Source organism: Martes martes (genome assembly GCF_963455335.1).
Source record: "Martes martes genome assembly, chromosome: 11".
Taxonomy (NCBI): domain Eukaryota; kingdom Metazoa; phylum Chordata; class Mammalia; order Carnivora; family Mustelidae; genus Martes; species Martes martes.
In genome coordinates, this window is record NC_137899.1 from 48,336,295 (window position 1) to 48,360,878 (window position 24,584).

General features: G+C 38.1%; 1 protein-coding gene across 1 annotated transcript in view; it reads right to left on the reverse strand.

Moving 5' to 3' along the window:
- ETV1 (ETS variant transcription factor 1) overlaps positions 1-24,584 on the reverse strand; it is a gene marked incomplete at its 5' end in the record, with an annotated part of 88,123 nt that overhangs the window by 20,500 nt on the left and 43,039 nt on the right. The window contains 3 exons of the mRNA XM_080818833.1: positions 14,731-14,978; positions 19,537-19,725; positions 22,417-22,546. Of these exons, the coding sequence (XP_080674959.1) occupies positions 14,731-14,978; positions 19,537-19,725; positions 22,417-22,546 (567 nt within the window). The remainder of the gene's footprint in view (positions 1-14,730; positions 14,979-19,536; positions 19,726-22,416; positions 22,547-24,584) is intronic.

Sequence of the window (24,584 nt, forward strand, 5' to 3'; positions counted from 1 at the left end):
TCAAATGACTAACATGGTTAATTAGGAGCCATAAACATTGCTCTGAAGTTCATCAAAGTAATGACTTGCCCAGAAAAATTACTGCTAATTAAATTGCCTGCTGCTTTCATTTCTACCTTATCTAATAAAAAATCCAACCAATGAAGTTTGGCAGTACATTTTAACTTTTGCTAAATGCTCAACTAAGAACCAAACTAGCTAAGCGGTGACTTCAAAGGCAAATGTTCTGTGGCAGGGAGTGGAGGCATTGCACACACATGCATTCATGTTATTTCATGGAATAAAGCTCACAAAATTCAGCAACAATAACAAACTGCAGTTCAACCTTTGCACAAATGTTACTCTGACAGCGTGTTTATACTGTTCTATTATGTGTCCGTACCTTACAATGTTAGGGTCATGAGCACAGCACTATGATTACAAATGGGCTCCTCGTCTTCTAACAGACCTGGTTTTGAACCTCAGTTCTGGTATTTCATGGGAGTATAAAATTTTGCTAGTTATTTAACATCTTCAACTCTCAACTTCCACATCTGTAAAATGGGAATAATATGTGATATTCTTCAAAGGGTTGGGGAGAGGGACCATAAGGACAACGTTTCACTTAATGCCAACAGTGAGGATTCAATATATGGTACTTATCATTAATAACAGAAACTATTTTTAAGTGTCCCTCATGAGTGTTTAAAATGAGTAAACCACAGGTACTTAAAACTAAAAATAATTATGTCTTTATTTTTATATCTTTTAAGGTTTTATTTATTTATTTGACAGAAAGAGAGGTCACAAGTAGGCAGAGAGGCAGGCAGAGAGAGAGGGGGAAGCAGGTTCCCCGCTAAGCAGAGAGCCCGATTCGGGGCTCGATCCCAGGATCCTGAGATCCTGACCTGAGCCGGAGGCGGAGGCTTAACCCACTGAGCCACCCAGGAGCCCCTATTTTTATATCTCAATCTGATGTTCCTAAAACACTTACTGAGAAGGCTGAATCTGTGGTATTTAAAACATATCAATTTAAAATTCATTATAAATTTACAATTTATCAGGTTTAAGCGAGAATCTCCATTACATTTTCAAAATATTTGGAGGTACTTCTTATGAGCTTCTATTTACAATGTTATGCCCCAATATTTGCTGCTAAATGGCTTTGGTTTAAAAAGTTTTAAATTCACGGGCACCTCGGTGGCTCACTAGGTTAAGTGTCTGACTTTGGCTCAGGTCATGATCCCAGGTCCTGGAATGGAACTCGGTGTGTAACCCCATGTGGAGACCCACCTCAAGCCCCCACTGAGTCCTGTGCTCAGCGGGGAGCCTGTCTGTTCCCATTTCTCTGCCCCTACCCGCCACTCGTGTTCCCTCCGTCTCTCTCAAATAAAAAAATAAAACGTTTTAAATCCAACCTATAATTTGAATTATGTAAATTTAAGACAAAGGATTTTGTATTATTTTGAAACTCATGGATCAAAAAGCACTACAACGTGACACTTAGCATGGGCCCAGTCAGCTTGCAGAAACTAAACTGCCTGTAATTTGTCACACATGAACTCGGGGGATGATTAGCTGATCCAATAGGCTACAAAAATTCAAAGCAGCAAAGCATTGTCATCATTTTAATGTGCTAGTTAACGTAGGGGCAGTTAAGAAGAACAGTAAACTAACACCCCGAATTATCTGATTTGATTAGTCTTCACTTTAGTAACACTGTGAAAACTGCCTTTAAATTAAGATATTCAGGTATGAAACTAAAAAGTTAATTCTTCTGTCTCTTGCATCTTAAAGCCATATTGGGAAATACAGCACTGATTTGGGGAGCTTTACGGAAGCTTTGACCACAAAGGGGGGTTTTGACTTTGCACACTTGATCGCGCTACACCCTGTTCCGATGGGCAGGTTTACGTACTGCTGCCCATGGGCACAGAAGGAACGGCCTCCTTCAGGGCATGGTTTGCCGAAAGCACCTACGAGCTGTACTAGGCCAGATCGGAGACAAAATATTTGCCACGACCCTATGTCACATCTCTATCATTTGCTGAAATTGTTCATTATCAAATACTGTGCGAGCCTGGAAGTATTTGATTTTGCAAACTTTGAACGAGATAGATATCACACAGCTAATCGAGAAAATTATATTTTATAAAGTTTCCTGGTAAGGATGCTAAGGGGAAGGAATTTTTTTACGCCCATGTGATCGCTCTATGATAGAACAAATCTAAAAGTGATTAACTCTAAAAATAAGGCCCATAATGAGTATGTCTAATTCACTTGAGAAAGAAGGCAAGTGGGATGGCACAAAAATGAAGTTTTTTAAGACCTGTTTGTCATCAGTCACAAAAGCTCTACATGGATGTAATAACATCTTAGTCACTGAGCCTCCTATAAAAAAAGAAAAAAGTTGGAGTTGGCTGAAATCTTGAGATGGATGAATTTAGTATGACCTCATTCACACTTCGATGGGATCTTTTTCATTAGGATTTTTGGTAAACTGCAAATATAAATAATGTAAAATCTACAGAGATATTCTCTTCCACTACAGCTCAGAGATACAGCATCTATTGTTGATAGACTCTGAGGACAGAAAGAGTACCATGTCAGTCTTTATAGCGTAGTGTTTGCAAGATATAAAAAAAAAAAAAAAAAAGTAGTACTATTATCTGCATTCAGGTTACTTTTAAAAACATAAAGGCGGGGCGCCTGGGTGGCTCAGTGGGTTAAGCCGCTGCCTTCAACTCAGGTCATGATCTCAGGGTCCTGGGATAGAGTCCCGCATCGGACTCTCTGCTCAGCGGGGAGCCTGCTTCCCTCTCACTCTCTCTGCCTGCCTCTCTGCCTATTTGTGATCTCTCTCTGTCAAATAAGTAAATAAAATCTTAAAAAAAAAAAAAAGATTTAAAAACATAAAGGCTATGTAACATGAAGTAACAGCATAGAATAGTATTGCTCTAAGACCACAAACTTCTCTTGTAAGCATGTGGGTTTCAGGGGGAAACAGTATCCTACACAAATAATGACCAGATTCAGGTTTAACTTATATGATCTAGCAGGCTGACAATTTTATAAGTTTTACAAGCCTGTGAGGTTATACTAAGTTAGAGTCAAAAATAAAATTGAGGTGAGAGGAAATATAAGGACAATTGTAACTTTGACCCTTTACTAGATATTACTGTAACAGTTTACCAAAGCTTAAAAGAAAATATAAGAAAAGATGCCATTAGTTGCTAACATGGGGTCACAAAAGAATTCTGAAGAGGGGGACGTTTTGATGCTGAGTTTCAATACTGAATCGTTCCCCTTCTGGAATCTACATGATGTGAACCAAACACATCATGAATGCTGTGTCCTCTCCCTTTCATCTCCTTTTGTATCACAGCAATATTCAGATATTTATTCTACTTGCTTTGAACATGAATAATACTAGTATGGAGTTCTGTGTGATGGCTTCACTCTGTCATCAGCCTAATAGTACAATATCTTGTTGGTCTTACACAATAGGACACTCTTCGCCGAAGAATATCTCTCACTTTGTCTTATCCTCTAGCCTCCCATAAACGGTGTTTGTAAACATTAGAAATCATAATGGCACCTTATTCAAGGACTAGCAGTCTTTCAGGAAATCTCTAGTAGGAGTCAAGATAAAAATCAAACGGACAGAAATCCCTTAGTCTTGCCTGGACCCCTACTACTATAGATATGAGTAATTTTACAAACATAATCATATCTAATCCTTACAAAAACAGAAAGGTAAAGGAATTACATGCCCCTTTTTATAAATGAGACGAAGGATAAAAGGTACAACAAAACATGCTTGATCGGACAAAGAGAGTAAAGAGTCACTGGGCCCAGAATTCAGTGTAATGTTCCCAGTGTCATACAAAGTGGGTGGTTTTGTTTTTTATTGCTAAGAATAACAAAAACATACGGGTGAAGCAGTGCACGGTGAAGGCCCACACACTGAAACGAAGCGTCCCCAGGATGGAATATTCCAAGATTCTTCTTGAAATTTAAGAAAATGGTCAATAAATGACAATGACACATGATTGTCTTTCTCTCGGTTTTGTTTTGGTTGCTTTTCACATCTATCTCTGAATATCACTCCTTGTAAATGTTTCCAGACAGTATTCGGAGCAATTAACTTAAAAAACTCTCTTACGTACACGTGGTAAAAACCATAATCATCTATTTAATATGATAAAAATTCCTTGAAAAGGTTTCATTAAGTTATTCATGTGATAGGTAAAAATATTTTATGGAAATAAGTCTTCCTTTTCCTCTAAACTATTAAATAGTTAACTCACTGAAATATACAAATCCTGTAAATAAAAAAAAAATTCTGTAACCACATTCTATACTTAAAAATCTACATTCAAATACTTTCTAAAAAATAAATCATATTTCTCTTACCTCTCTTTTTCACGTTCATGAAACACACATACGTGCACACGTGCACACACACACACACACACACAGATCCAAATATGCATCCTTAAAACATTTAATTTCCAATCTTAGTTGCCCACATAAGACAGTTGTATGTTCATTTCGTCCACTTGCAATAAGCTGTTCTGGGCCAAAGCATCCTGATGATTTTCTTTAAAAAGAAACTAAAAATCCCACACTATAAACGTCCTCTCCCCCCTTCCCTTTTTAATTCCCTTTTTTGATGCTAGTACAAGTCACAAGCAGATTATCCCTCCCTTCCCCCTTTCCTGCCTGTAAAATCCAAGTTAGACAAACACTGTGTGGCTGAAATGACATATTTGAATGGAATTCAGACCCACCAGTTCCTGTTTATGTTTCTGATTTGAGAATGTTGTCTTCTCATTCACTATACATTAGGAACACTGCAAGGCCATAAATAGTGTTGGGTTACATGCAGGCAGAACCAATGAGCATTAATCATTACTTCCAGCCAACTGGCAAAAGCAGCAGCTGATGGAACACGACACCCTTCAGCTCTGTATAAATGGACATTCCAGAGAGTGAGAGCGTGTGTATGTGTGTGCGCGCCTGTGTGTGCGCGCGTGTGTTTCCTTTCAGTCTCCATTTTATGAATGAAACTCCAGGCTCTATAGAGTCCATTCATGGAAGACAAATGCTTCCAGGGCTCTGCCCCCAGGGATCAATCAGTCATGGGTAAAACTGATATGATTGGTTTAAGACAGCCTTCAGCCTTCCATTACGGACTTAAAATGCAGTCCCTGTCCATTTGACCTGTGTTAATGCATAAAGAGTAAATCCAGACCATAGTCTCAATTCTCAAATCAAATCACTAGCCAGTGCCACTTACTGTAACTGTAGATTGAGAACATATTTAAGTATTTCTTAGAAAAAGTGGTAGAGTACACCAGAGTACTGTGAGGGGAGATTTGCTATTTTAACTCAGAAAAATAAGGAGAACCCCTAGGAGGCACGTGGGGCAATAAAAAGCAAAGTCAGGTTGTGAAGCCAATCCCGGATCTCTACTGGAATAACAAAATCAATTAGAAAACATCACCGTCACTTTTCACAAGTGAAGCACCTAAAAATCGTAAATTAAGTGATCCACTAGTCCACAAATCACTTGGCTGAGGAAAAGAAAATCATCTTTGGATGTTAGAGAAACAGACAGAATGCTGACATTTTCCGAAGGGTCAATAACTCATTCCTTTAAATTCCCAAGTGATTCTCCAGTTGAATTTCTTGAAGCAATAGTTTTAAAGTTAGGATGGAAAAAAAAAAAAAAAATGAGCTGCGATGTTTCAGGAGAAAATGTAGCCATAAGCAAATGATGCTTACTAATGGAACAGGGCCAAGCCTTGGCCTTTGGGAGTGTTAAGTATCAGGTACAAAAAGCCAAAGTTCATGAAACCATAATCATCACTGCACTGGAAATTACTAAAGATGGTAATGCTTAAAAATACCTAGAGTTTTTAGAAGGAAAAAAGCTATTTATGAGCAATTATGGGGATAATTCGTGAAGAGTCTGTCGTACACCAAGCAGTGTTAAACACATAATAGGTTTTATCAGCCATCTGCAACTCGGTCCTTGACTCCAGAGGGAAGAAACCACTTCTCTCTTCCAGGGACGTAAAGCCACACAGGGAAAAGAGTTGCAGTCACTATCTCTGTATACACCTCCAAACAATTTCTCACAAAATCTTGACCGTGCCTGCTGAAGAAGGAACGGGGAGAAATGTATAAGATGCCAAGTCTTTGGCTTTAAACCTGTGAAGGACTGTCTACTGTGGCATCATGACAATTTAATACGAATCTTCCAATTTCTAATAACTGATTAATAAATGAGCAGAGAATACATAAAGTTACCGACATATTTTAGAATTCAAAATTGAAATGCCTGACATAGCCAATAATAAAGAATTCTATGATCTCCCAGCCAGAGAAAATATGGAACAGAGGCATGACTACTGAAGGGTGAGCATACATTGAATTATTAATTCCTAAATAACAGTCTTTATTCAAGGCTTTAACATTTTCTTCTTCTCTTTGAGGTGGTTCAATAGATATGTAAATAAAAGATGAAATTAAGCTGAATATTTTCAAATGCAATATTTCATATTTGAAATTTTAAAATTATAATTATTGGCCATAGGACCTTTCACTTTGGAGATGAAGAAGCCTGCTAGTTTATGGAAAGCCTGGGTGTTTTGTTTTGTTTTTCAAGATTTTATTTATTTATTTGACAGAGAGGGATCACAAGTAGGCAAAGAGGCAGGCAGAGAGAGGTGGGGAAGCAGGCTCCCTGCTGAGCAGAGAGCCCAATGTGGGGCTCGATCCCAGGACCCTGAGATCATGACCCAAGGTGAAGGCAGAGGCTTAACCAACTGAGCCACCCAGGTGCCCCAAGCCTGGTGTTTAAAATAAGTATCAGGAGGGGTGCCTGGGTGGCTCAGTCATTAGGCATGTGCCTTCGGCTCAGGTCATGATCCCAGGGTCCTGGGATCAAGTCCCCCATTAGGCTCTCTGCCACTCCCCTGCTTGTGTTCCCTATCTCACTGTCTCTCTCTCTGTTAAATAAATGAATAAAATCTGTAAAAAAAATAAGTATCAGGAGCACTTACTCCCTCTGTTCCATCTGACTTCCATTAGCATTTTTCAACAGTTTCCTTTTGTAATCACTGCATTCCTTGTGTTTCTTGAACAATATGTTTGGTTGTTTACTTATGTGTAACTCAATTGTTCAGAAAAGATGTGAGAAAATTTATTAGAAAATATGCATGAGGTCAATTTCTCTAAAATATGTATCTCCTCTTGTAAATAAATAATAAAAATCATTTAAAAAATAGTAAACGCTGGGGCGCCTGGGTGGCTCAGTGGGTTAAAGCCTCTGCCTTCAGCTCAGGTCATGATCCCAGGGTCCTGGGATCGAGCCCCGCATCGGGCTCTCTGCTCAGCGGGAAGCCTGCCTCCCCCCCTCTCTCTCTGCCTGCCTCTCTGCCTACTTGTGATCTCTGTCTGTCAAATAAATAAATAAAATCTTAAAAAAAAAAAAAAAGTAAACACTGATGACAAAACTTTTCTGAGATACTACTCTGGTAGTAGTAGTAACACTCATTGTTGTAATAGTTTCTAGATAAACTACTAGGAAATTGTGGTCTTCTGAATTTTGTTCTCTTGTGTTCACTTTTTTGAAATTCTGTGTAAGTGCAATCAATCGATTGAGGTCCTGAAGAATCTTTTCCAAACTCACAAAGCACTATTTATTTATATTTCTATGTAGCTGCAGAAAATAATTATGTTCATCTTGCTCTGTTCTCCACTGATTCCAACCTGTAACTTCCGCTTTAAAACCTTATTATAAACTTTGCAAGGCGAATCCTGAGCAAGGCTTACTAGAAACAGCATTAAAAATTACTCGACTACTTTTCCTATGATTTGACTAAGATGAGTAGCCACCAACACAGCAAAAACACAGAACAACAATGACAATGGAAGAATTTTCTTCCCTTGCCATTTTAGAAACCCAAGAGTATTTATATTTAACTCTCTTGTTTAAAGGGCCAGCTTGGGCCTCTATGAGTACCAGATAAATTTATCAGCTCTGACAGCTGAAACATGAACATAGTCTTAGTTTTCACGTACTTAACATGAAGTAAGTATGTCTTCAGTATTTATTTCATTACTTCTCTGCCTATATATGATTTTTCTACATGCTAAAAGACAGAAAATCTTTCTTTAAATGTATAAAGGTTTGTCTCTTGGCTTTTATCAAAGTCCTAAGGTGACAAGAAGGATATGGGGAAACTTGGGAAGGTTGCTTGGGTGAAGAATGGATTTAAAAATGGAGGATGGAAAAGTCCTACCATCTTCTCCCAAATGTAAGCTTCCTTATATCTGTTTTATATAATGCAGTTCCTCATAAGCTTTCTGGTGAAAAATGGATTCAGGAGATCAAAGATTGAAAATGACTGCTCTAGTTAAATTCTAAGCCTTTGAGAACTATCAAAAAATTTTTTTAACATTTTATTTTTAAGTAATCTCTATACCAGACATGGGGCTGGAACCTATAACCCCGAGATCAAGAAGAGCTACATGCTCTACTGACTGAGCCAGGCAGGCACCCTAAGCTACCAAACATTTTAACAAAGAATAGGTGAGACCCAATAAGAAGGCTCAGATACTCTCAAATTTCATACACAATCCAAGCATTTTATAGCTTGATGAGAGCTGTTAATTAGCTACCTTTTCCTTCTAATTACTACTAAGCCTTTTCCAGAAGACCTATTATGGTAAGTCACTTTCTTGACAATCTCAACTACTGACCATGTTTATGTTATTTTTTTATAAAGGAAACAGAATGCATTTCAATCCTAAATGTCACTGGAGGTCCCATATTTTCCTGTCTTACAACAGTGACCACCTCATAATTGGAATAAAATTTGGGAACCATCTAACATAAAGGAAAAGCACACCTCAGGTCTCAGGGCAGACCTTTTATTGCTCTCAGGGAGAACTTCGACAAAGCACAGGAAAACTTAGTCCAAAAATTAGAGTATAAGATCAATAATATAGTAAGAAATGGTAGATTAAAGTACTTTGGACAACTATGTAGAAAGACAGTGGTGAGCAGTATACTAAACCAAGAAAATCTGGGTTCCAGTTTTGACTATTTCACAAAATATCTGTGTACCTGGAGATAAGTTAATAGGAATGAGCCTCAGGCTTTTTTTTTTTTAAATTTTTATTTATTTTTAAAATTTCTTTTCAGTGTTCCAGAATTCATTGTTTATTAAGAGGAAACAGGTTCCCCACTGAGCAGAGAGCCTGATGCAGAGCTCGATCCCAGGACCCCGAGATCATGACCTGAGCTGAAGGCAGAGGCTTTAACCCACTGAGCTATCCAGGCGCCCCAAGCCTCCGGCATTTTATCTGTACAACGGAGGTGTGGGGAAGGAATGTGAACTAGATGATCTCTAAGAGCATTCAGTTTAAAAATTTCTAATCCTGTGAAACAACGCTTTGTGTCAATTTCCCAATTTAAAATCAGCGTTCACAACCTCGGCCACCACATACATGTCACACGCCTCCAAACTGAAGGAAGGCCTCATCAGTACCAGCAGAGTAGCCCTACAAAACACCAAGAATAAACACAGAAGCCTTTCTTCAGGAGACACATGATGTCAGCTTTCTCCACTACCCTCTCCTTCTACATCCTCCTCTCCTGAAGCTCATGGCTTGTCTGCCATTTTCTGATTTAAGCAACTTGCTTCCTATCCTTGAAAGCTCTGCTTTCCTTCCCCCTCCCTCCCCAGCTCTTAAATTGCTCCATCCCCTGGCTGGGAGGCATCTTTTAAACTAAGTCAAGTGACAGAATAGACCCTGAGGGCTAAAAATATCTTATTAATGTACTACTCACCCCCAGCTAACTCTTGGGCTGAGATTTTCAGTGTATCCCCAAATGCAAGGAACAAAGCACTAACTGTGGATTGCAAACACCATGCAGGGAGGAACGGGAGATCCAGTAAGTACCATATTAATTCTGCTCCCCCCTCTAAGGCAGTCCTGGGTACAAACTAATAGCAAGTCAGTTAGGTTTGCAACATGTGGGACTATAATATCATCCTTCTCTTAGCACTCTTTTCACTTAAAGGACAGATGTGCTTAATCTGGACACTTCTAATACTCCAAATGGGTTGATATTTTAAAATATAATACTTATTCTGTCTGATTAGAAAAGTAGTACCTAAGTATTGTTAAAATGCAAAGCCCTTTACAGACAAAACAGAAATTGCCTAGGATTTCATCACCCTATAGAGCCACAGGATGTCTGCATTGGGTCTTATTTTACATGAGTCATATATTACAGTATGTATGTATGCACATTACGGTACAGTATGTTTATTTACGGTCATACATACAGTAAAAACCTTTTTTACTCAGGTTTCATTTCATTAAATTTTTTTTAAAGGTTTTATTTTTAAGTAATCTCTATATCCAACATGGGGCTCGAACTCACAACCCTGAGATCAAGAGTCACAAGTTCTATTGACTAAGCCAGCCAGGGGCCCCTCATTTATTTTTTTTTAAACCTGACCTCAAATGCCTACATAATATTTCTCTAATGGATAGCTATAACTTACTGTCCCTTTCAGTTACTATATATTGGTAACATTTCTCTCTCCCTCAAATATTCAGTGTGCCTTCCATTCCTTAACATAATTTCTAGGGTGAAATGACCTGGTCACAGGGTATGGACAACGTGTGCTGATATTTTCTTAAGCCAAACTCTAGTTTCATGTTTTTCATGTTCCCACCACCACCCTAAAAATACTACCACGTAAACTATCCCCCCCCTAAAAAAGAAGAAAGAAAGAAAGAAACAAACAAACAAAAGACCAACCAATCAACGAACACAAAAATATGTTGCTCTGAATATATAAAACATTTGCCTCCTTGGGCATTGCGAATCTGCAAAACCTCATGTACAGATATGAAAATGGGAAAGTAACTATAATTCTATGCAAGAATTCACTGCATAAGGAAATCCCATGCAAGCCATCAATGCACGTTCGATTAACATAGTCACTTGGCCATTTGGTCAAGAAAGAGAAAATCCCATTGGATTCAGGAGCCGGCACCCAACTAAAAGAAACCTGTGTGCTGCTTTGTGCAGTACTCTTAGACTAGAGAAGATGAGAAAGAAAACAATAACAGATGTGATTATTTAGAACTTAATATCCTAATATAATCGTCACCACACTGTACTGGGTCACCAAGTTGGCCCTAAATACCATTCTTTTTAACCTTCTCAGTGTCCTCTGATCCAGGTTTTCTTCTCTTTTCCTGAATAAAAATTTCTACTCTACTAACATAATATTTTGCATTTTTTTTAGCTTAAATACTCGGCAGTTGAAATTGCATTCCTGTAATTATAATTATAACTAATAGACCTTCCATTTCCCATGTCATAATTAATGTCAGGCTTTATTAGAGCATAATCATGCTGCCTTTTCACTTACAAAGCTTCTTTTATTTTCACAACATTTATGTTATATTGAATTAAGCAATAAAGAGTTCTAGAGGCCTTCTGAAAGAAAAACCTTTGGATCACAGATGCTAGGTAAACCATGAAACGTTTTTGCATTGTTTTTAAATCACACAAACTAGTTTCTAATGTCCCATTTGCTCAACATCAGTAAGTGAACCAAGAAATCAATGATCCAGCGATAAATACATTAGATTCCCTAAAAAGATTATTTAATGTGCTCTCGGCAAGAATGAAAGAACTAATGACCACAAAACAAAATATCTGGAGCTCGTACTTGTTGACAGGGATCTATGAATGTATGACATATGCAGACTCATCAACTCAAGGGCAGCAACTCTGTGGCCAGGGAAATACATTTTGATACGTGCATATTAATTTTTCACAGGCCCTGGTTACACACTGTTAACGGAAGGTTTTTTAGACCGCAACCAAAAGACACAAATTGACGATTTAACTATTCAAACAAGCCAAAACTATATCCTATTGGCAATACTGAAATTAGAATTCAAAGGTGCCATACAACTTCTTTAGCAATCTGCAATAGAATTTAGAGGGAAGAACGGAATATAAATTAACAGTTTCTCCAATGTTAAACAACTATTCTACATGTCGTTTGCAAGGTATTATGTTACACTTAACAGAAGACATGCCCTAGATCCCTTTAAAATAGGATACTGGACAGAACAAGTATGTCCCCACAATTCACCATAGATGTCCTAATGCTCAGTGTGATCGTATTTGGAGATGGAGCCTCTGAGAAGTAATAAGGGTTGGATTAGATCATGAGGGAGGCCCTCATGAGATAATCAGTGTCCTTATAAGAAGAGGAAGGAGGATCCGAGCTCGATTACTCTCTCTCTGTCACATAAGGACACAGTGAGAAAGTGGCCAACTGCAAGCCAGGAAGAGGGTCCTTCCCAGGAATTAAATCTGCCGGCACCATGACCTTGGGACTTGTCAGCCTGCAGAACCGTGAGAAATACACGTGTGTTGTTTGAGCTTCCCAGTCATTGGTAGTTCATTAGAGCAGCCTGAGCTCAGCCATGGACTATGTTTTTTGGCTACATCTATGTGCTTTGGAGGGTTGGACACTGACAGACTCTGAAGTTCATATCACGTATGGTCCACCAATAATGCATCTTCTCAAGAAGAGTCATACACACTCCACACCATGTTATACATAATTTTACATGTAACATAAATATGAGGAAAAGAGATTTATATGGAGCTAACTACAGAATCAAGAAAATGGTTTCAATGTCAATCTTGCTAGATCATACACATAAAAACACTTCTAGAACACATAGATACTCTCTAAATGCTCTACTTTATAAGTCCTTTTGAACAAATGATTTGGGCTATTTTTTATGTGTTTTCTATGTAAAGTTTCTTGAAGTCACAGTGACTTCAAAAAACTGTGCAGCAAATAAAAATATGGTTTGGGGGAAGAAGAGATTTGAAATTTACAGAGAAAAATGAATCCCATCTATAATAAAATCCATTATATAACAGGGTTCTTAATGATGGATGGAAACTATGGACAAATATACAAAATTCTAAACTGAAACCACTATGGTACATTTCAGGTATATTTAGTCTCCGAATTACAGAGCACGAGAGGCAAGCATTCAAATAAAGGCCCTCATGCCATATATTTAAATTTTTTAAATTGTAAACTAACAAACAAACAGATAAATCAATATGTTTCCTCCTCCCGTGGCTTGGAAATATACCATTCGCAACAACTGGAAGGCCACATCAAATTTAGAATTTGAGGAAATCTCTCAGATTAGCCCTGGAATAGGATGGCAGGGGATCAGCTTCTATTCTAGTCTCTGAGACCCCGGCTCACCCTGCTTCCTGTCTCTTTCCTATTCCATAACCCCACATTGCACCACCTAGTGTGGGGGGCTCAGGCACGCCCATGGGTGTATCCAAACTCCATCCTCATTCAGCTACAGCTACTCAGTGGCTATTTCCTTGGACCTTGGAGCGGACACAGGAGCAGTATGTTCTGCCTTCACAACACTGAGCCTGGGATGCGACTGCTTGGGCTCTGGAAGTGGACTTAGGGCCCCTCAGGCAGGGAATTCATGGGTCCTTGGCAGCTGGTGCCCTTTCTAAAGGTGGAGGCATGACCTCTGAGTAGGCAATTCCTTGGACAATCCTTTGAACTTCTTGCCCAAAGAAGAAGGATGGCCAAAGGGAGACTCTGAGCTACAGGGTTCCCCTTTTGCTGAACTTCAAGAGAAAATTTTAACAAAGCAGGTGACTTTATGCAAGTTAAAAACTCAAATTAGAGACAATTTTCTTTCCTCAGGTAGAACAGATAGAAAAACTCAGCAGTTATTCCTAGAGAAGCAATAGTTCCTCACAAAGAACAACCACAACGTTGCATCTCAACAAGAAGCAATTACATTGCTTTCAAGTATTTCCAAGTCCACAACCATTTATTCACCAGTTATAATAATGTTAATAATGTTCTGTGAGAACATGGTGCCCTTCATTCAAATATTAGCTTTTATTTCATACTTTCTTTCAAAATTCCTGAGAGGTCTGAAAAGCAGACATCCTGATTTTGCGATTATAACGGGCGAAAATGAGATGAATTAAATAATTCTTCTCAAGTCTGACCAAAGTTGGTGATAATATTTGTAACCGATTTACATTTCCTTCCTTTCAGAAGACCCCCTTTCTCCATCTTGATATGATGTGGGGGCTTTCTGGTTCAGTGAGACCAAAGCTAAGCTCTATGAATAAACCATTTTGAAACCCAGATATTGTATTTTTGCTCTTCTTCTTCTAATATGTAAGAATCCTTGCTTTTGGACCACCTTTACTGCCATCAGTAAAGGAAAATAACAAACAGTTATAAGCAATGAATGAGCCAATTCAAAAGAATATTACTTTCTGGAAGCACTGTTATTAAATAATGCTCCAGTAGCAAATTGGAAAAAAAGCCCAGAATCAAGAAAAGAGTTACAAAGTTACTCTCTTGGACTAAGACTGTGCCTAATTTTACAAATTGCACTTTTCTCTGGACTGGTTTCATTTCTAGGCACTACGTCAACCATCAGCTCAAGCCAAAATGGTTTGATAGTCCAACTTCACGTAGAAAGATTCAAAGAAGGGATAAAATCAGAAAGATTTCACACCAAATGGCCATGAGCTACCCAATCTGACGCCAACACTAATCAGGGTGACAGACTGGTGAAAAGATGTCTTAAATGTAATGTAAAGTATGGGCCTACCTGAATCGTATGCAAAGTCTCTGGGTTCCTGTTTAATCATCAGAGGAGGAGGGAAGCTTTGGCTGGCCGCACCACCAACCATAGTGTTGTGTTCGTACACCGGGTCGTGGTACTCCTGCTTAAAGCCTTGAGGTGGGAAGGGGATGTTTGGCTCAGACATCTGCCGTTGGTACATAGGACGTCCTTCCCTTGGCATTGTCGGCAAAGGAGGAAGAGAATTACAGGGTTCAGATAGCTGGCGGCGAAATCTGGGAAATAAGAGAGCATGGTTTAAATAGAAGGGTAACGAGGAACACTCCTTAAAATATTGCTACAGTTTTCAACTGCTTTGTTAATGGGCATGATACCAACTGACCTGAAGGGCAAATCTTTTTTAAAAAGATTATTTATTTATTTATTTTTCTTGGGGGTAGGGAAGAACAAGAGAAGGGGAGAGAGAGAATGAGTGGGGGACGAGGCAGAGGGAGAAGCAGACTCCCCGCTGAGCAGGGAGCCCGATCCGGGCTCCATCCCAGGACTCCAGGATCATGACCCAAGCCAAAGGCAGATGCTTAACCAACTGAGCCACCCAGATGCCCCCGAAGGGCAAATTTTTAATAAGGACTGGATTTCTCCTTCCTAGGTCAGTAACACCGTGTTTTTTTGTTTTTTTGTTTTTAAGATTTTGTTTATTTATTTGACAGACAGAGATCACAAGTAGGCAGAGAAGCAGGCAGAGAGAGAGGAGGAAGCAGGCTCCCTGCTGAGCAGAGAGCCTGATGTGGGCCTCGATCCCAGGACCCTGGGATCATGACCTGAGCCGAAGGCAGAGGCTTTAACCCACTGAGCCACCCAGGCACCCCAACACTGTGTTTTTCAATCACAATATGACTTGTGTTCCTTGATAATCTGCTCCTTGCAGCGCCATTTTGGAACATCACAGTGAATTAAAGGCATGCTTTGGGTAGGGATAGGAGAGTATTATTTTGAGGAAACACACTCCTGACAGCTAAAACGCCCAATTATAAACAAACTGGATCATCTACCAAATTTCTATATTAAGAGGGTCTCAAGTATTTATATACCAGAAAATATATACCAGGAAAACCAGAATCTGATTCCAAAGTACATCCTCTATCTCTTAACTGCTACCAACCTAATCAACAAACACACCAAAAAATCAACCAGGTTTTTATTAACCTACTTAACTGGTTTTCCTTCCCTTACCAATCAGTTACTGAGAAAGCAAGAGAGGAATGACCCTCCTCTCAAATGGGCAGGACTCTTAAATCTTCAACAGTGTTCTAAACAACACTGTATTCCAGTGAGAAATAAAGCAGGAAAATATCACAGAGGCTAAAATCTGAGCTGATTTTTAAAGACCACCTCTTTGCTGTCAAACAGCAGCACATAAGCTTCCGATCACATAAGCTTCTGATAGCTTCAAACAAAATACCAGAATGGTAAAAATAAAGTGTATTGCATGGAGCACTGGGTGTTACACGCAAACAATGAATCATGGAACACTATATCCAAAACTAATGATGTCAGAACACAACATAATAAAATTTTAAAAATTTAAAAATTTAAAAATCAAAAAAAAAATTAGTGTCAAATATACAGACGGAAAGAAGTATATGCTGAATAGATTTGGGACAGATTGTGCTGCGGGGTCCTGAGGAAGTTCTGGGCCCTTAGTAGAAGGCTGACAGTGAGTCCCTATCTGCCTTCTGTCTTGGTTATGCTGTGTAATGATTGGCTAATCACATAATCGTTCGGTTCTGTGTTTCTCATCTATAATATCATTGACCCACCACAAAGATGTGGATTAATTAAAGATTTAAAAGTACTCTAAAACGCCCCAAGAGTGCTTAAAAATAACCTACCTAACATTTCTATGACCAAATATAAACCTATTAACCAACCCCCGAACACTAAAAGCATTCCTGAGACTTTAATTTGGAAAGTTAACATTTAATTTTAATAATACTAAATGAAAACAAGGTAAAAGCTAAAGAATGATAAAGCAATCGCTTTAGCATTTCCACAAACACTCCCTCCTCTCCATCCCATGATTTAACTCTAAGTTTACTGGCTTCCATAGAAAAGCACTGAAATTCCACCTACACCTGCAGAAAATAAACTTAGAAACTCGGATATTGCAAAACAGGCTGACTGGCACTGCATTCATTTCCCTTCTCTTGCTTATTTCATTAGCCAAAAAAAGAAACAGAAATTATCATTAAGAACTGTCAAGGAGTGAATCAGAAAATTGTAACTTGAAGTTAAAATAAGAAACCAGCTCACTTGTGAAAGCCTTAAAAGGAAGTTAATAATACTTATACCAAAAGCTTTGTAAGGAATCAAGCCATTTGTTTCTACGAGTCGACCCCATTCTAGTTGGTACCTGCTGAGGACCACATATATATTCAACACACGGGCTTCCCAGGAAGCTACAAGTGTCTCGTGCTGTTCTTGGGAGGCCCTGGGCGACGGTAAAGGTAAAGTGACTCAAGGAGCTTTGCGAAGAGAGTTAATGAGTAAGGAGATCACGCTGATGATTCTTGGATACAGAAAAACAGTGCCTAAGTGGCGGGAAACGCTGAGAGAGACAGGGCTTCTGCACAGTGGGTTCAGGAACAAGTGCCAAAGGGCTGGCCCAAGGAACAGAATGAGCCTGAGGAAAGGAAGCAGGGTGCAGCCCAGTTGGCCATAAAGCATTCCCAGAGTGAGGCGGGGTGCCCGGGCTGGAGGGGGCTATTTGGAGAAAGGATCTGTTCCCAGAGCAAATTTGCCATTTATAACCGAGGGACTGTCATTTGTTGGCTGGAACCCTCCAAGAAATCCTCCTCAGAAACATACGGCTTCAGAGATTTTCCCGGGATTGGCCAGCTGGTACTGTCCTCAAAACTCAGTGGGGGGCAGCGGGAAAAGACCCCGAGCTTCCCTCTTATAGTTCCGGGCCGGCTGTTCTCAGTCTCCAATATTTGACTTCAAGTAGAGAAACTAAAATGGATTTGGCTAGAGCCTTTCACGTTAGGTCACCTAAACCCAGGCATTGTGCTTGTTCAGCAGTCACCTTCCCGAAGAAGTCACTGCTCCACACGATGGCCGACGACAGCGCCGTGATGCTGGCACTCGCTGCAAGGGGGCGAGCCTCACGCGCGGGGCACCCGCGGGAGTCCCCGCAAGCGGGCAACATAAAACTTGCCTTTCTTGTTTGTGCACTTCCTCCCTTTCAGTCCGGCACAATGTGCGTCTGTTTAATGGCCCACCCTGCAATAAGATCTCTTTCATCTGTATTTACAAAACTGTTTACACAGATGCACATACCATCACACTCTGACAAGGTCTCCAGTCCTCGGAGTGAGAAGGGAAAGATCACAGGAGGCATTTCATAACCAAAGCACAAAAGGACTCAGTGATGGAAACAAAGGTAGCGAAGATACGGCTTCGTTTCACGTTGTAAAGAATGCTGTAATCTTATCCATCATACCCAAAGAGATTTCACTGAATTTGAGATTGAGTCACATTAAAAAACCCATAAAAAGCAGGTCTGAGTCTTCCCGTATTTTCAGAAAGTTGCCAGTGACATATCTTCTGGTTTCCTCTGCTGATCCAGAGGATTCCTTTGGCTGAGTTATTTTTATAATGGTGTGTCAGAGCCAGTTTGCACTGGCTTGTTAAATTTTCAGAAATACGGTGAAACCCCTAATGTTAAACACGGGATGATTAAGAATGAAATGACATCAATTTATAACTTTCTAAATATTATATTAAAAACAAAGGCCATAGGTGCTTAAAACTCATCCCTTGGCGGGGGGAGGGGGACAAAAAAACTCATCCCTTGCAAATTATTTTACTATCTGTTACTACTAATTATGTTCCAGAGCTTACATCCGTTTTATCTATATGATAGAAATATTAAATAAAGGTGTGCTACTACACATCTCTTTCCGTCTCCACCTTCAGAGCCCTCCCAACCACCACCCAGAGTCAGAGTATTTACATCGTGGACGTATCAAATGCCACAGATGATGTCTTCCGGCTTTTCTCCCTTCGAGCCCATTGTTAAACATTTCCCTGCACACCACTGGTTCCATATTAATTGCGAGGCAAGAGGGAAAGGAAGGGTGCCATATACCCTCCACCTGTGTTTTAAGCTGTATTATTAAAAGTGCCAAAGGAACTCCAATATTTTACTTAAATATTGTAAGCATACTCCCTAGATCCGCATTCTGGCTCTTGTCTTCCTTCTATGTAATAATAATTCATTCTCTGTCTCTTAACTTTAAATTCTCAGTGTCCAGGGTCATGCATCTACTGACATTAAATATTCATCACTTGGAAAGGATGGAAAAATAGTTTTAATCAAATAACTTCTATTCTGCAAAACTATGTACAGCTAAACCATTCAATCTAAGGTAAAGAACCTAATTCCATAAGCCACCTACTAAAATTAGTCTCCTAACTTTATAGAACAAGTACACACATATGCTCATAAAAATGGGATGATCTGATTTAAAGTTTAAGTGAGGCAATTTAATTCAGGCAAAGCGAAGGGAAATGTTCAAATGTCGGTATATAGATTAAGTTTCCACTTTAGCAACCAATTTAAATGTTTATAAACGACCTTCTCCACAAATTATTTGTAAATACAGATAGGGCAAGCTCTTTCTAAAAATATTTTGCAAAGAAGTGCAAAATTAAAATGCTCACCTTAAATCTACCATAGGCCTTAGGAATTAGTAACAGACATTTCTTCCAAGATGCTAAAAGCATTAAAAACAAAAACAAAAACAAAAAAACACAGTATTTGCAGTTTACCTGTGGTCCATGGGGTAGCTGCTATCTTGTATGGGCTGCGAAGGAGGGAGGTGAGCTGGGAAGGCGCGGTCAGGCTTCGGAGTGTGAGTGGAGTTTGGAGATGCATGATGTAGTGGGGACACTGGGGTGCTAGACGGTGTTGGGGGGTTGGAGGGCCTCATTCCCACTTGTGGCTTCTGATCATAGGCACTACCCAAGGAACAAAAGAGAAGAGAACATCTGTTTCTTTGGAACGATTAAACAATTTTTCTTCCAACCCAAGAAAAGCAAAAAATATTCTAGGCTCAAGTCATAAGGAAGTGAGAATTTTCAATGTATTGGATTTTTATAATTCTAAAACATGTGATCTTCAGAATCACCCACCATTTACAAAGAAAATAGGATAATTAACATATAACTCCACATCAGCATAAATTAAAAAACACGTGTTTTAGTACCTACACAAACAACTTAGCATACGGAAAAGCACTGTCTATGAGAGAACAGTGGAAATGTGGAAATAATTATTGATGTATCCATTTTTGATATGTCTCCTTGAGCAAGTTGGATAGATCTTTTCTAAATCATTAAATATTTCTGATATGATCATTGCTCCATATCACATAAGATTTTAGAACAAATCACTAACCTGAATTTCATAAGATAGAGACCATTCCTGGCTTGCCTTTATTTGCCTTTATTGCAAATTTGCCTTTATTTGCCTTTATTTGTGATATAATTTTTAAGGAGGCCATACTTTTGCCTTATTTTCATTTTTTTTATATGAAATAAATGATGCCTGGCATTAACTTCCTCACATGAGATAATAAAGAGTAATGGGGCAAATTAAAATGCTTCTGATAGAGTTAAATTTTCTTGGAGTATAAGAATAGGTACAAAATGAGGTTCTTAAAAAGAAAATCCTATTGTCATTGTCTAATTTCTAAACACAATTACCAAGGAATAAAATGAGTAAATTTATTTTTATATACACTATGGATTTAAGTTGATTTCCTCTGCTGCATTTTCTCTTGGGGATATGATTTTACTAATTTTTACAATCTAAGAAATGTTTTACTGGGAATAAGTTTTACTTAAATTTCCAAATAAGAAAGGTATTTCTAGGTTAAAATAACATATTTTCTTTTAAAATAAAAAGCAATTATCAATACATAGTTTTTCCTTTTTAAAAAAGAAACATTCTTTTTGGATTAACTTATAAAATAATTAATTCAGTTGCTACATCTATACCACAGAATTACATCCAAGCACAAAAATACTTCACAGAACCGTGGGAGTGTGTGCTGGGTAAGTCAACCATTGGCTTCAAAGCAAAGTCAACAGTACTCATATGATGTTTGGTTCTACCTATTTCCTTTACCAATATTTCTGAATGAGAAAACACTTCTACAGAATAGTCTGCCTGTCTTATTCCCATGTAAAAAGAAAAAAATGACATTGTCTTCTGTCCTAGGACACTACTTTTTTTTTTTTCCTCCATGAAATACTGTACTGAGTTACATTGTTCATATAGAAATGGAAGTATCAGGATTTAATCCATATACCACTGTGGAAATTACTGGTCCCCAAAAAGGACCTCAAACTATTCAGGTGATTCATCTACTATTAATTTATGAAGGCCAGATAAGTCACACAAAGCAGGAGCAATTTCACAGTCACACTTCTGATCAATGCTGAGATGCAATGACAAGCCCTTATCTATCTGGTTCATTAACTTGAAATTTTTCAGTATGTTAAATAATTAGTCCGTGAATATACAGTACTCTTAGAGAGAAAAATGCAAAAATTAAAAACGCTACAAATAAAACTTAGATTGATCAATATGATTTTAACTGAGCTTTAATGACTTCTACAAGAGATCTTTTTAAATAAAAGCTTGGCGGTTTCAAGTGAGCTGGCTCATTCTATCAGGCTGTGGTGATCCTTCTAGAAAAGCAGATATAAAAGACAAGTTTGCAACAACAAATAGCAATCGAATATATCCCAACGCTGGTCAGCTGCCATGGGATTGCACAAATCTAAGTTTCTTGAATCTTATACATCTTGGATATAACACTACATGCTGTAAATATATGAGAAAATGGAACACTCCTTTGGATCATAATGTATTACGAACTTGAATCTATGGAACTTCTCAAACTGCAAATATTTGTAATCATTTTCCTAAGTTTCCAAACGAGCTCCTTTTAAGAACTAAGTTTTTACTGTAATTGAGAATAATGATACTCAATATACAGAGCCAACTTCTCCTCCTGCAATTAGAGGGCCAGTATGAAAAGTAACAGAATGCAATTTACTGTGAAGGGTTTTTAATGAACATATATGTTATCAAATCTTCTAACAAATGAACAAAGTAATTTTACTGCTCCACCCTTTATTATCATCAAAAGGAACAACTGGCTTTTTAATAGATAATAGCCTGTACTAAGCCTTATAAAATTCTAACTTGATTGCAATTCTCTATGAACGCAACTTATAGATCATCTGCAAAGCCTGTCAGATAACTAATGTACTGCTCAGACCTGCCAAATGTTTCATTTTTTCCTACAGACTCTGTCTAAAGTGCGTAATGCATTCATTCTAATGAGAACTTTCAATAGCTGTTCATGCCAAGTAAGACCCTCTTTTCAAACCCAGGGTGCATCACTACAGTAGAAGAGCAACTAACAATTTGGATGAAAATTATTACTTTCAAATGATCCTAAAAGTGTCTGATCGGATGGTGTACGGTTCTTCAGAGTTTGGGAAACACATTAGCTAATTAGCTTGTTAGGTCCTAAAGATGTAACTCATATGAAATAGAACATGAGAATTGATATTATTCTGGATTTTTTGTATTAGTAAGAAGCACCACCCTCTCTATACACCTGATGGCTTTACCTGACATTATACAGGCACTTCTCTCCATAGCTGAATTTAAAGGGCTGCTCCTGACTGCAGGCAGAGCCGAGTTCTGAACATGGACTGTGGGGTTCCTTCTTGATTTTCAGTGGTAAGCCATGAAAAGCCACTAGAAAACGAAACAAAAATATTCACACAAATGAAACGTTGTTAGGAATTAAGTAGCCTGTTCGAATTCTCTTGGTTAAAATGTCACCACCATTTCATATTGAAAAAGAAAAATCACATTTAATGAATTTCATGGAAGAAAAGATTCTAGAGAATCCCTTTATATATATTCTTTTTCTGCTTTCGCTACATAACAAAAACATGTGCTTGAATGCTCATTACTTAAAGGGAGTCACTTATAATTTGCTTAACTGATATTAACAATACTAGAACCTCCGTTTTCAGAAAGTTTAAAAAACATTTCGAAAAAATTGTTTCCAGTGATAAAGAAGAAAAGGCTCAACTGATTACCCAAGAATTAAGGGAGGACTGAAACACAATTTTCAGCATTATTGAAAGGAAAATATCTCAAGCCCATGAATAATAATGGTTTTATGGAATAACAACTGAATGTAAGAAAGAAAATCCAAATGTAGGTCCAGTGGTAACTGATGATAATTTGGGCAAAAACTCAACATCTTTGAGGCCAATGTTCATTTATAAAATAAAGGTAAATGCACTTGCCTATCTACTTACCAGAATTATAAGTTACAATGTGAGAAGTATGTGAAAATTACTTGTCAAATGTAATCTATCATAAAACAATTTTTCTATATCAAATGATGTTTTATCCTTTTTCATGTGACTTAATGGTTATACTTATATTTATTAATGCTTACTGTAATACAAACACAATGTAAAATATGAAGGCTAGAGGAAATATGCATGTTTGGGAAGAAACAGCTTTAAAGCCAATAAAAAATAACACTCTGTATGTTTTTATTCTTTTTCCTATTAGAGACCCTATTAGAAGTTTTAGTATAAATGGAAAACTAGTAAAAAGATAAAGTACACATGAAAATGGATTTTATTTTCATGTACAATATGCACAATAATGATTAATCAAGGGATAAACCCTAGAAGAACACACATTCTGGAAATTTATTCTAACTCCTATAAGAACAAATTAAGACACAAAAATTCTGTCTGTTTTCTATAAAGGAAGATATGACAAGAGAAACTTCATGATTTATGATGCCACTCAATCTTGATTTTGACGTGACAGCATTATAAACCTGTACTAGTTTGAACATGATATATAATTTAACATAATAATTTGATATAAAGAGTTACCAAGCTATGGGCAAATATATGCTATTTGTTTGGATATGTACATAATTTAGACAGAAATGTTCTATGGTACTCAAGAGCCATCTGAAACATTGTAGAATACACATTTACCAAAGAAATAAATGAATTTCAACTAAATTAGTTGTCTAAGAAAAACTTCACAAATAGTAATAAAATAATTCCACTGGGTAGTCTATTTCAAAGTATTTTTTTTTAAAGATTTTATTTATTTATTTGACAGACAGAGATCACAAGTAGGCAGAGAGACAGGCAGAGAGAGAGGAGGAAGCAGGCTCCCTGTTGAGCAGAGAGCCCGATGCGGGACTCGATCCCAGGACCCTGGGATCATGACCTGAGCTGAAAGCAGAGACTTTAACCCACTGAGCCACCCAGGTTCCCTCAAAGTATTTTTTTTTTTATATATACTTGAGTTTGACATGCCTACTTAAAGTAGAGAGTAGAGGACCAGAAACAAAGGAGAAATTACATGTGTTTTCTTATGTCAAGGGTACTCACTTCATTAACTTTACCAGGTCAGAAAGTTATAATTTATTAACCACTCAGACAGAAGAGATTTAAAAACATGAGGACTTGTTAGGATTCTAGTTTGAAAAAACAACAACTATAAAAAGACAACTTGGGGCACCTGAGTGGCTCAGTTGGTTAAGTGACTGCCTTCGGCTCGGGTCATGCTCCCGGGGTCATGGGATCGAGTACCACATTGGGCTCCCTGCTCAGTGGGGAGCCTGCTTCTCCCTCTCTCTCTGCTGCTCCTCCCCCCTACTTGTGCTCTCTCTCTTGCTGTCAAATAAATAAATAAAATCTTAAAAAAAAAAAAAAGGACAACTTGGTGACAAGACAACTAAATA